Source organism: Ptychodera flava, chromosome 14 (assembly GCF_041260155.1).
Source record: "Ptychodera flava strain L36383 chromosome 14, AS_Pfla_20210202, whole genome shotgun sequence".
Lineage (NCBI taxonomy): Eukaryota > Metazoa > Hemichordata > Enteropneusta > Ptychoderidae > Ptychodera > Ptychodera flava.
Genome location: NC_091941.1, coordinates 7113356 through 7127125, shown reverse-complemented (window position 1 = coordinate 7127125; position 13770 = coordinate 7113356). Strand labels below are relative to the sequence as shown.

Genomic DNA, 13770 nt, shown 5'->3' with positions numbered 1-13770 from the left:
TTAAAGACGGGCTTCTTTTGTCCAATCAGATGTGTTGTTATAAAAAAATGCGGTAAAAATTTTGTCTTCTCGCGAGAGAGCCATTGGTAATGTAAATGAGATTTTGTCCACAAACAAATACGCATGCTCTATTATAATCAAAGATGGCGATTTCGTCTACGTTTCCGTGAATGAAATAACCGGAAAATGACGTGAAAACATTGACTAGGCCATACTTGCGAAGGAAAGTTTCCGATTAACTGTTATTTTCTTGAAATGGAACCTGAAATCGTAGACAGTGCGACCGAAGTGACAGAGGACTCGCCAAAAAATGAATCTAAACCTAACATAAAACTTCCCGGTAGGAGGGTCAACTTTCCAGACGATGACGAGCTGGTGTCGGGCAAAGTCGATCCACTGGACCCGTGGAGCGCAGGTGAGTCAACGTGTCGATTATGTGAATACAACATTAATACGTATGCAGTTTCCAACTACCCCGTTATTTGCGTTCGCTTCTCTTATTTCAGCTCGGGACACATCCACAGAGGAGCTTGTAGATTCGTACAAAGATAGTTGTGTGAAATGGAACGTAAAACCGATTCCCAGACTTCTACAGCAGCTATATGTAAGTAATTATTTTGTCTACATATGAATTTTCTTCTTTCTTTTTTATTGAGAATTAATCAAAATAAACCTATTGTGGGTAATTTTAATCAATGCAAATATTTATATAATCATCACTCTTTCCTTGTTTTATACGGATAATTCCAATAGGGATTAGGTACAATTGGTGTTTGTCTCCATGGAACGATGGCAAGTCAATGTAATCATTACTTACTTTAGTTAATTAGGCATTGTCAATATTCAGTCAATTATAATTTTCACAAACAGACAAGCATACAGACACAAGAGAGCTGAATGGTACTTTTATTTTATTCAGGCAATATTCCAGGATTTGACTCTTTCATGTTAATGATGATCTATAAAATGATGAATAAATGATGATAATAATATTATACTAATTGTACAGTTGAAAGTGGGTACTTTCATATGATGGGCATGTGTTTTTATTTAAAAAGTATTGAACAACAACAAAGGAATAGTGTGTTAATTTTTGTGACTAAAATAAGGAATATTAAAGATAAATATAACCATACATATTCACAAATATTATCTTTAACTGTGCATGTACAATCTTGACTACAACTCAAATCTCAACAATACTTGTTGATATTCCTCTCAAAGTATATATTTATGGAAGTGTTTGACAGCACATGATTAGTTGCATTGTCCAGTCAGCACTTCCACGTGATAATAACAAGTCAGGTGACCACCCACAAGAGCTGTCCATTGTTGTCATAAAGGCATACATGAATCATTGACATCACTATCTGCATCCTATTGTACAGCTCAATATCCGTAAATTATGTGTCTTGTTTTAGATTTTATTTTACTATCAAAGTTGAGGGGTGAATGTCTAATTACCTTAAGAATTTTGAAGATTCCAATCCTCGAGCCCTGTCAAAATAAAAAAAAAATTACAGCTGAGATAATGTTGTAAAGGGAGATATTAATTTTCTTTATTGATAAGTGTGGAATCACTATCCATTTTTGGTTTCCATTACAATAAAGAGTCGCTACATATACGTGCAACTTTGAAAAAGTGGTATTAAGAACGTTTCTCCTTATTTTTTCCTGAGTTTATGGTGAAAGTGATGTATATTCTCAATTAGGCAGTTCCCTTAAAACAAAAAGTAGAACTAAAGATCCTGTGCCTATCCTTTATGATTATGGACAAGGCATTATAATTTAAGCTATGTAACTATTCATATCAAAGGTAATGTCAAAGTTCCAGCCAGTTTGAAAATTTCTGGTTTTCTAATATCTCATTATGCTGTTTCGCAATGCTGCTGAAATATTCAATAATACTGTTTGGCAGGTAGCTTGAATTTGGTTAAGACTCATAGTTGTTTTGTAGATCCTTCTAATGGACTGTAAACAGAACAAGCCACTTGTACGACAGGAGCTAGTTGGAAGGTGCAAACAGTTTCCTATATACAGATTTGACCAAAAAACCTCTTGCTGAAGCAAAGAAAGTGTTAACCTTGCTGACACACTCTTAAATACTCCATTTGATTCTGCACTACTGTCAATGGTTAGTTAAAATATCTGGCAGTACAGTGAGACCATGAAATGCAATTTTGAAATTTGACGAAATGGCCTTTGCATTCTGACGAAGGGCACATTTTTGACATCAGTGTATCAGTGCAGGAAATGTCATGGCATATCCTTAGAGTTTGAAAGCATTGGCGTTTTTGTAGCATATACAATAAACTCTCATGGTCATTGTTCGGTCTGTTCCCATTATAATGCATAACCTCGACAGCAGTTTTACAAGAGTGATTGTGGGTCAAAGTTCAAAAGGTGGAGGTTTCAAGACAACAGTGAAATGCACAAGCATTTATTGATTAAAACCTCCTTTTCTCTTAATTCTATTCTGGTATAGAATGCTGAATGCGAAAACACAACTTTAATATTGTTTCTATGAAAATAATAATAATCAAACTTGTTAGGACATAAATTTATTTTATTGTGATCTTGTGGCCCATTCATGACATTTGTTAGCGTTAATGTAAGTATCACATATTTGCTGAGCAAAAATTTAAGCCTTATGGGAACACAGTTTCTCTGTTATGTATGTTACTTTGCTGGTTAGGAGTACAAGCAGATAATTTTCTGATGACTTGCTTTGCAATGCATTGCTAGATTTATCAGAACTTAGATTTTGAACATCAAGCAAGCTGATCATGTTTAAAACAGTCTTTGTAAGGTGCTCTTAATCATGCTCGCACTTTGATACAGAATTTCAATTTACCATGCAGTGTTAACAAAATTCAAGTGTCTGGCTGGTTGCACAGAAACTCTTGATGAAATTAGAAACTGTGGTCAGGGAATTTAATTACATTTCTTTCCTATTCAAAATTAGCAATGCTTGAGCTTGGATGGTGGTACACTAGGAAAATGTGGCTGCCAGAAATGACTTTCAAACCTTAACAGCAGTACTGGCTTTACTGATATGTGTTCAGATGAGTTTATATAAAAACGTGATAGCATTTGTTTTTGTATCAGAATTAGGCAGAATGATTCATAAATTTGCCACATTCTGCATGGTATTCATTTCTCTCTTTTTTCCTCCCTCTCCCTTACTATGTGTGTGTGTGTGTGTGTGTGTGTGTGTGTGTGTGTGTGTGTGTGTATTTTTTCTCCCTTGCATAATTATGTCTCTAAATGCAATAGAATAGAAGCTTGCAGGGTACTGTTTAATTTGAGTGTAACCCAAATACAGGAAGTATGTCTGACCTCATGTCTGCATGGGTTTGATTGTGCCTGAGAAGACTGCAACTCAGATGCTTCAAGCATGTTGCGCACAGTTGATGAAAGCCAGTACTATTACAGTTGAGCACATATCGTGGAAGACTGTTCTCCAATGTGTACTGGACCAATTTTACTTCAAGCAGTCATGGCCAGTAACTTTCAAATTGATAATGCAATTTATAACTCAAGGGTAAAAAGTTCTCATTACCGGTCGCCAATTTCCTGTCAAGAATTGCTTGTTTCACTAACATTTCTTGGTCAAACAGCGGATCAGTCAAGAGATGGAATTTACATCTGAAGGTGTGCTACTGTAGTTTATGTGTGGAATGTTTTCTATTGAGTGTAGAGCAGGTGTTACTACTCATAGCATCGAAACTTTCAACAGACTTGTAACTTTCTTTCCAAATATTGAGGCTTTCCAATGGTACCTAAGTAAATGACCAAATTTTCTCTTGCCGCTGTCAACGAATGGTTTGCAGACTTTGGATTGATTGCAAGAGGTTTATACGTTAGGAAGTATCCTGTGAACCAGGGAATTTTTGTATCACATGGCTTGGGTTGTAAATGAACTGTAAACTTTAACCAGCATTTGTATCAAAGCACAACGCACTAGCCATCTATCTGGCGATATGTCCCATCAATGTGATTGTCAACATTCAAAGCAAATCACCAACAATTCTGAGAAAGTGTCCTCCCACACACCTGTACATGTACATTACACACATAAACTTCAATGCGAAAAAGAAAACATTTTGTTGTACATATCTGTACAACCATTCATCACTATCTGGGTTTGTTGAGGTAATTTTGAAACTGCAGCCAGACACAGACAGTAGAGGAAAACATCAACTTTCATTCTCAATTTGAAGACTGGTACTGTGAACTGGCTAAGGTCTGTTTGCATTCTGACCATCTCAATAGGGTAACCTTTTGTATATCAATTCTGTAAAATGCCATGTGAAGTATATTTATCTGTACATGTTTATCCTTTTGATATGAGTTCAGTCAAAGCAGAATACTTCATTCACAATGGATGGCTTTTTATCAGGTTTTCAATGTATGCAAGTGTAATCTTGAAATGAGATTGCTGGAGACAGAATTTGGTTTTGCAAAACAGTGAGGAGAATGTGAATGCCCCACAGCTAGCTTACATCATGTTAGTAATTTTGTGAAAAAGAAGCCATAGTGGCCCAGCATACAGTGAGTCCGTGAAGTAGATGTTATTGTAAAGCTTTGAGGCTTACAATTCAAATGACTCTGCAGCATGTTTGATGTGTTCATGGAGAGTTTCTCCTCAGTCTCCTATTACGTATAAGTAGGATCTTTTAGTTTTAGCTTGTGAATCGGCACAGCTTCTGGACTGCTCCTGTTGAAGGTGTAGGTGACTCTCTGAATCATTGCTTGATCAGATGCCACTCTTACCCATACTCCTTACATTTCTGCTGCACAAAGAAAGAAATAATTGGTGACTTTGCTGCCTTAGAAGTATTCCCGCAGCACATGCATCAGCTTTAAGTACTTTGTATAAGAACTATATACAGAAGTCTTTGATCCACTGTCTGTACAAGACTCAAGACAAACAGTTGTGCCATTTACACAGTCATCATGAATTCCTTTATTTTAGAACACAGGGCAACTGAAATATTGTACATGTTTCTGATGAAGAATATGACACACAGTCATTGTGGTTTTTCTGCAGAGTTTGAAGTAGGAGTTTTTTCTCAACAGAAAACTAAGATATGTGTAATGTAAATTAATAGCCTGATTGTTTTCACCAGATGAACATTGGGTATTTAAACATGATATTTGGAGTAGAATAAAAAACTACTTTGAAACAAAAAATTCATCAAAACTCACAGTTCATGGAACTAGAATGTAAGTTTTCAGACCTTAAGATAGAATGCACGTCGGGGACAGATATTTTGACTCCCAAACCTTTACAATTCTTTTCTGATCTATCACTTGTGGGAGTTCATTTTAAAGCTCTTACCGGTAATATAAGAAAACTTTAGACCTTTTAGTTTTCGAAAATCGAAAATTTTATTTTCTTTCCATAGAGTTAACTCAGGGATGGCGACCATTTTGAATTTCAAATATTGGTAAATCTTGGGTAATTTGTTTCCTTAGAGCCAAAATTTGCACGGTAACCCCTGATTTTTATTCTTGATTTTGAAAGAAAATGGGTGAAATATTCTTTGAGGAAAGTTTGAGCAAAAGTTTAAGTCTTTCACTTTCGAGGCGGATGCTACCTTAATTTACATGTATATTATTTAACAGTTTCATATTGGTGTCATGATAAGTCTTTATGTCCACACCTATATGTGTTTGTAGGTTTTCACTCAATGTAATATAAAGAATAATGTACATCAATAATGTTTTTAGAAGGTCACAGCAAATAGCATCATGAAAACCCTGCGTGTCAACCATCAGCAGGTAAAATCAATGCCTCTAATATTGGATGTTATGCTTAGCGTTCCTTGCTTGAGGCTAGGAGCAATTTGACATTAACAACTGCATGATTGCTATTACCAACACGATAGGTCAAATGCTTAGGTAGTTGATACTCATGATTTCGAGAGATTGGTTTATCGATTTCTGCGTTGGCATTTGCAGACTTCACAAGTTACATGCACTCAAGTAAATATTTCACAAAATAGCCTGGATAAATAGCTTTAATTTCTAGAAAGGGCTCGTTGTAATAGGATGATGTGTACTTTGTTATCACTCAGTTTCATTTGATGGAGTGTAGCAAATATTGTCTGTGTCATATACCGGCATTGCAAAACAGGATTCTGTAAATACAGGAAAGAATTTCCCACAAAGGTACCTGTATTTCAAATAATTTCCGCTTGGGTGTATTGAAAATCTGTATTACAAACACCTGTTTTGAAATAAATCATTCACTAGATCCATCTAATGAGAGCTGACTAGACTGCAATAATTACTGAATATATATGCTTGTAATATGAAGCCCTGGATGTGCAAGTTCCTTTTCCTACCAGAGAAAGAATTAAACTTCAAAATTTGGTATCAATATATTTAGAGTTGGCATTGTGTTATCAAAAGCTAAATTGATTTTGGTTGCTACGCTGCAGTAATATATGCCAGGTGAAGAGATACTGGTATATGTACTGTATACTTTCCCTTTGCTGAATGCAATCTGCATCTGAAAATAATAAATAAATAAATATGATCCCCACTTTTCAAAGGATATTATCTTGCATGGTATGAATCAACAAGAGTCTATTGATGTAGTGAATACCACGTGAATTCATCTGTCCCATATACAGGACATTGTGAATTTGTGTAAGGTTCTTTTCACTTGTTATTCAAACAAAAGTATGAACAAATTCACACTTTATTCAAAGTACTTGGGTACAGATACTATGTGCATATACATCCACTTCCACGTATCCTGACAGTAGTGTCATACTGTTGTAAATCAAAGATGTCAAGTTCTGTCACTGTGCTTGAATCTTTTCCTAGCAGCATGCTATCTCATGGTTTTCAGCCAGACCATCTTTTCCGTTTCAGCGCCTCATTACCATGTGTGGTGCAGGGTTCCTACTTTCCATGCATAACGTCTGCTTCAGTGATTTTGATAATGATGTAAAAATGCAATTACTGTGAACAAAGAGGAAAATCACCCATGTTGGGTGTTAATACTGCAGCAGCACCTAATTCTCCAGGTGAATAGTGTAGTGGAATGTCAACTAGTAGTCATGTATGGTTTGTCAGTAAAATGTAGTTTATTTATCGATAGTTACATCAATTTTGTTTCCTTCTTATTTGTAGCTACTCATTTTCGGTGCACACCTACAAGATGTCTTTTTCATATTTATATCGTAGAAGAAATGCCCCCACTTTTGCAGTATAATGCCCAAAAACAGAAGATATCACCAAAAGTAAATGAACATTTTCCTCCCAGCTCTAAAAAATGGTTATGATTAGTCCACCAAAAATAAAGAATTGTTTCCAGTCATGGCATCTTTCCAAAAAATAGGAATACAATGTGAATACATGTCAGTTTGAATGGAGTAATAACCCATTCATAGAATTGAAACAGAAAGTGAGAAATAAACCAGGATATCACATCTTGAGTTGTCATAAACTCTCATGTTATTTCAAGTACATGATTATATCAATAACAACCAAGCAGTTCTCCATGATTGTATCATGAAAATTAGTCACAGGAGATAATACCATAACACTTTATTGCTTGAAATATCATTAGATAACAGCTTAATACATCATATTCAGGATAGATTTTATAGAAAAAAAATAATTGCTCAGAGGTCCTAGTATTACTTCATACCAAAACTGTGCCAAACAGAGTGTGTTGATATAAACAATGCGCTATCTTATTTTCTAATATATTTTGTATCAGAAAGTAGAGAAGTAGAATGGACCATTCATTTAGCTTCAGTTACATGTAAATTGCTGTGTTGCCACGTTTACTACTTGGGTATAAGAAATCTCAAAACTAATGGAAATTTATTGTTCAAAGGAATTGGTACTGATGGATGAAGTTTGATTTGTGTTAAATTTACTTATGTGGGATGTAATTTCTTACCAACCAACTCAAAGCTATGACAGGGTAAACATGGGTACATTTAAAATGATGTGCAGTCTCTAACACAACAGCATTTCTTTTCTGTAAATAAAGTTTTTATATATGTTTTTGTATGAAATCTGCCATCAAATGCTTTAAAATAATGCTTCATGTAACGAAATCAGATCCAGAAAGACAAGCTCGTTATTCATGTAGCGGCACTGCTATGTTGTCTATAGTTTTCTGTGAAGCTGTGGTTGTTTACAGAAATACTGGAACCATATACTGTGTTCATAAAGGATACTTCCCTTTAGGTCTGAGATATTACTCTTAAAAATATCTATGCCAGAGCTGCTGTGTGAGTGGTTTGTCAATTAACATTTTAGACTACCATTGGCTCTCCCATCATAGACCATAGAATAACGCCATTTGGTGATATTTTGAAGTGATAATTCTTCCAAGAAATATTATTATAAATACAAAAAATAATTGATAGCAGTCGTAAACTTTTTCAGATCTTTGAAAAAATATGTGCTTGCAATTGAGTGTACCATGTATGTGGCGTTGTGTTATTTGCATGTACTCCAATCAGTAGTGGAAAGGAAGATTGACAGTCAGAATTGCCTGAGTTGTATTAGAGCACAGAGTCAGTGCACAGGGCAGTGTGCCTTTTCAATGATTTTCCAGTACAATTCACCTTGTAGTGTTATTTGATTGCTATATGCATAGTATTCAGGATAGAATGGATCACCTGTGCTTGCCCTCGGTGGTTTTTATCGCCCATGTAAAATTTCACCAGAAATGAGAATGTGATACCTTCTTCACCAGATTGGATTATAAACCAGGATAAGTGAGAAAATGAAAGTGAGGTGTCTATGCTGTATTTGAATCAATCTTTAACAATTTTTTTTGTGAATTTAATGTTTGGTCATATTTATAAATGATAGTTGAACAACAAGCTATCAAGAATGATGCAACAGTACGTTTTTCAAACTAACATAATTGATCACCCATAGACTCTACAGGCTGTGATCTTTGCCATATGGTTCTTCTGGACAATTTCTCCCATCTACTCTGTTTAGAGAACAAAGAAAGTGCCACAGCATTTGCTGAAAATTCACAGTATCAAATCTTTATAAATTGTTTCATGGCGACCTGTAAGTTTGCGCTGATGTTTATTTAAGGAGCACATGAAAGGACTTTTCATAAGGGTGATACATGTTCAGTGGCTACACACATGTATGCCAATGTCCAACACTATGATGGTATCTGTGATATAATCCAGTACCTTAACAATTTTCTTCTCATTTAATAAACTCTTTGATTTATCGTGATTTTTATACTCGGGGAAAAATTATTCCTGATGCATTACATCAAGATTGTCCCGAGTTATCCCATCATTTATTAATACATCTACTCCTACAAATGCCATATCTGTTTAGGTGTTCAGTCTTCCCTATTCACAAAGAGTGCTGATTATTACGCTGGAAGGGTATGGATGATCAGTGCTTTGAACAACAGCTCCTGGATGTTTCACTCACTGAATTCTCTAGGGAGTTTAAATAGGTTGTTAGGTGAATGGCTTATACTTGTACCATCATTTTACAACTGGCAAAGCATTAGTCATTCTAGCTTCTTCTTTCACAGCAGGAAAATGGTAATGCAGATGTGGATTTGTCCTGTGCGGGGACAATGAAATTTGTACAGAGAATGAAATAAGTGTGTATGGGCACGTGGGGCATACCTGAAATACGCTGTGCTATAACCTCTGTATGATATAACTCTATTATGTTGAACTGTACTACACCTTTGTGTGGGCTTACTAATAGTATTCTACAATCTTGCCTTCATAAATACTACCATTTACCACATTACTTATTTGCTATTCACTGGTGCAACGCGTGGTTGAAATACTAAATTAAAGTGTCAATGTAAAATGCAAATGTTCCTTGGTCCCACATCCATTCTCATCAGTGTATTTGGATTCCCCATCTTTGTATGTATCACTGTTCTGTAATTCCAAACTACCCACTTAATTTTCTACTGTGGAAATGTAAATATTTGAATAGGTGTGTTTGTTGAGTGTTGGCCATTATCAGCCATGGCTGTACAACTACATATGTGTAGCATCGAGGTATTCAAAGGTTGGAACCTTTTATTGGGTGTCTTAAAATATGGCCTCAAGTTAACAACAAATCGGTTAATGCTCAAAGTGATGTGCTTATAAAATTTCCATATTGTGGTCAGTGCATGCAGTGTAAACTATAATTATCAGCAGTTGCCACTATATTTGTACAAAACATGATATTACAAATCTATATGGGAGGGGGGGTTGGTAAACATGAAGCAGTATATTAGTACAATAACTCAAAAATCGGTCTTCTTCAATACCATTGACTCTGCGTTTTTCATTAGCATTGCTATGTGGACTTTACATTATATAATATCACACCATTTTAATTTAGGCTATGTGCTGGCAATTGAGAATCTATTGCTGTCTCAAAAAAATCATATTAATGTTCAGCAGGTGGGGCTGCAACTCTAAATCAATCATCTGGCCAGAAAGAGACATCAACTGTGTAGTATACTTGCATTTGAAAAAGATGCTTGAAAAATCTACTCAACACTATCGTGATATACTGGCTGAAGTTTCACTAAAGTGTAGGATCAATTTATAGAAATCGATATTTTATCGTCATAAGGTTTAAAATATCATGATAATAACAGTTTTCAAGGAAGTTGTCTTTCAACATACAGTACTTCCATATTGACACAAACTTGGTAAATTTTGAAAAATACCTGATCAGCATTGAGTATTTGCAGTATAATCATTTCTGTACCGTAAATTGGAAACTTTTACTGTATTCCTGGCTTTTGCTGTTTTTACATAATATATGCATGAACCAGACCAGTCAGCAAATTGACTCTGGTAACTGTTTTGCTGATAAGCTCTTGAAATATTCAGAAGGGCGAATATATGTTCAGAAAAAGAAAAAACCTTAAGACAACTCATTCAGTGGTAAGCAATCTGACAATTTCAGAATTGGTGTATCAGGTAATTATATTTGAATTTATTTTTCTTTGAGAAAGCTCAGGTCAACATAATGTATATGCCACCAGATTGCCATGACTGCTGCCTTGTACCTGTACTGACATCTATGGCAACCAAATCTACTTCACTGTGTACTGGTGCCTATGGCAACCAATTTGCTTTTCACATCCCTTGTTGCCAAGAAACATGATGAATCTTTTTCATTAGTTCCTGAACATTGCCAAGGGCATTCAGTTTTGTATCTCTAGTCAACCTGTAATAATAGACGTATCATTAATATTTTATTTAGAATGCATTTTCCTTATGAGCATGTGAGATTGAATATGTAGCAATATGTAGAATTGTTACAGATTGGCATCTTTCCTGAGTCTTATATTGTACATGAAAGAACCTCCACCCATGTTTACTTTGTTCAGACAACTTAAACACCTGCACATTCACAGTGGGAATGTGATTTTGAGAACTTGAAACTCACATGCATAAATTTTCATGGAATTGTCAACACCAGTGTGTATGAAATGGGCCAGAATTTGTTCCTTACAATTTTTGATGTTAAGTACTTTGCAAGAAAGTCCTGTAAATGCACTGGTACAAGTGCAAATTACAATATTTCAGACCTTAATATTTCAAATATAATATCAATGCCTTGGCTATTTGAAGTCAGTATCTTGTATACCAGCTATAGTACAAGAATTTTCTGCAGGAATTTGATGGGGATAGTTTAGTAGCTGAATAAGCTTCTTTAATAAAAGGTTTGCTGCACTGATAAACTGAGTGACTTACAACAATTGATGTCTACCTGTGTAACCTTGGTGCTGTTAATCTTTATGGACTGTATATGGCTTTCCAGTGTGAGGTTGTACAGCGGAAATATTTAAGTATGTGAGGAGAATTCCACTATACTAATTAGATAAGATTCATTCGTTAACATTTCGTAATATGAGTAATTTAAATCGTTTGGCATTCTATCATAAAACTTCTTCGTTTTCTAAAGTCTGAATATTTCAGTAAACTTTTAAAAAATTACAAAACAAAAAAAGAAATGAGAAGTAATTATTTTAGGAACAATCGATCTATCTGCATTGCTGTTCAGGCTATCTGTATTTGGTTGTCAATTTGACGGTTATTGATATCAAATAACACACCTGGCCAATAAAGATTTTGAAATGTTTATGATGATCATTTTGTAAAGGCTACTCAAAGGCTACTGACGAGTCAGTCACAATTATTGCACATTTGGATGCTAAAATGACAGCCACAATGAGTAAGACTCATTTGTTGGCAAAATCAGACATACTACAAATACTCATATATCATGACATTCGACAAGTCAACATAACACACAGCTAAATGTGTAAAGTGCATTGATCTAGCAATTCCTTTTACAGTGACGGCACCAATTATTTTGACGATGAGATACAGCTGGATATTGATACACTACCGAATTAGGTTTGTCAGTTTGCTCACAAATTTACCCTTTTAGTGGTCAACTTTTACAACTTTGCGCCAACATCAGACAGACTAAAACAGCAGGTGACGCAGCAAGATGTCTGTAAACTAATTTACTATGTAGTATGTTTATATCTTTACAGCAGCTATCAGTTTCAATGGTGACACACACAGAGACTGGTTGCCAAGTTTTACAAGCAGTTCAAATTCACGGAGAGGTGGTAAAAGAACGACGTTACTGCAAATTTAGACTTGGAGGACAGTGTTCTTTGTAGTTGAATATCAATAAAGTTCATGACTTCAAAAATAATAGAGTGATGTGTAAAATGAACAAACTTTACTTTGGTTATCAACAAATGAATGACACCACATTTCTCAATGAGCTGACATCGGGGCCTACTTCAGTACGAAGTGAACTTGGGGGTTTCAGGCTATTTCGTGAACGTCATTTGTTTTCTATATTGACAAGATTGTAGCGACAAGCGATAAAAACATTGCAACATTGTAAGAGTGTTTATCATTTCTAGTTGATCCGACGTTTTTATTAAACACAAAAAAATCTAAAACTAACAACCCAAGGTCTTTGTGTCAGCAACTTTCTAGCCTAAAAAAACTCAGACAACAGTTTTCTATATTGACAAGATTGTAGCGATAAAAACTTGTAACATTGTAAGAGTGTTTCTCATTTCTAGTTGATCCGACGTTTTCATTTAACAGAAAAAAAATATAAAACTAACAACCCAAGGGCTTTGGGTCAGCAACTTTCTAGTCTAAAAAAACTCAGACAAGTGTTTTGTCGAACGAAGAAATAATTCAAAACTAAAACATTTCTCTTCAACTCAAATCTAACCAAAATCTAAAAGTAGTACAAAATGGATCACACAAAAAAGTAGTAAATTGTGCAATGGGACGTGTACTTATTTTTCAAATTTTACTTGAAGTAGACGACCTGAATGGGTTATATTTAATTGTCACAACTACTATAATCGCTGGTAGTGGCAATAGTTGCTAATCTAGCAATGTTATATTTTCATTTGGCCTATTCCAAAGTACATTTGGTTGCTGAGTTTCGGTATGCGTAGCTGATGTAGACACAGGCATAGGTTGCGTCAGGACATCCTGAGTTGGTAGCGACTGTGCGGGTATAATGGGAGATGACAATGGAGTTGTGTGGTTTGTAGGATTGATAGCTGGCAAATTTATCGATGTGTTAACTCCAGCGAGCCGCTTTTGCGGTCCGAGAGTCGGCAGACTTAGCTGAGCGCTGGCGTTGGTTTGCTGAATACTTGGACAGCTTGCTTGAGTGATAGTGTGTGTTGGCTGTGGAGCGTGGTTGATTTCAGAAATACCGGGATTATGGTGA

General features: G+C 35.4%; 1 protein-coding gene across 1 annotated transcript in view; it reads left to right on the top strand.

Annotated features, from left to right (window-relative positions):
- The first annotated feature begins 111 nt into the window (after positions 1-111).
- LOC139149135 (protein phosphatase 1 regulatory subunit 37-like) overlaps positions 112-13770 on the top strand; it is a 39050-nt gene continuing 25391 nt past the window's right edge. Inside the window, exons 1-2 of the mRNA XM_070720703.1 lie at positions 112-415; positions 507-604. Coding sequence (XP_070576804.1) covers positions 256-415; positions 507-604 — 258 coding nt within the window. The 5' untranslated portion in view covers positions 112-255. The remainder of the gene's footprint in view (positions 416-506; positions 605-13770) is intronic.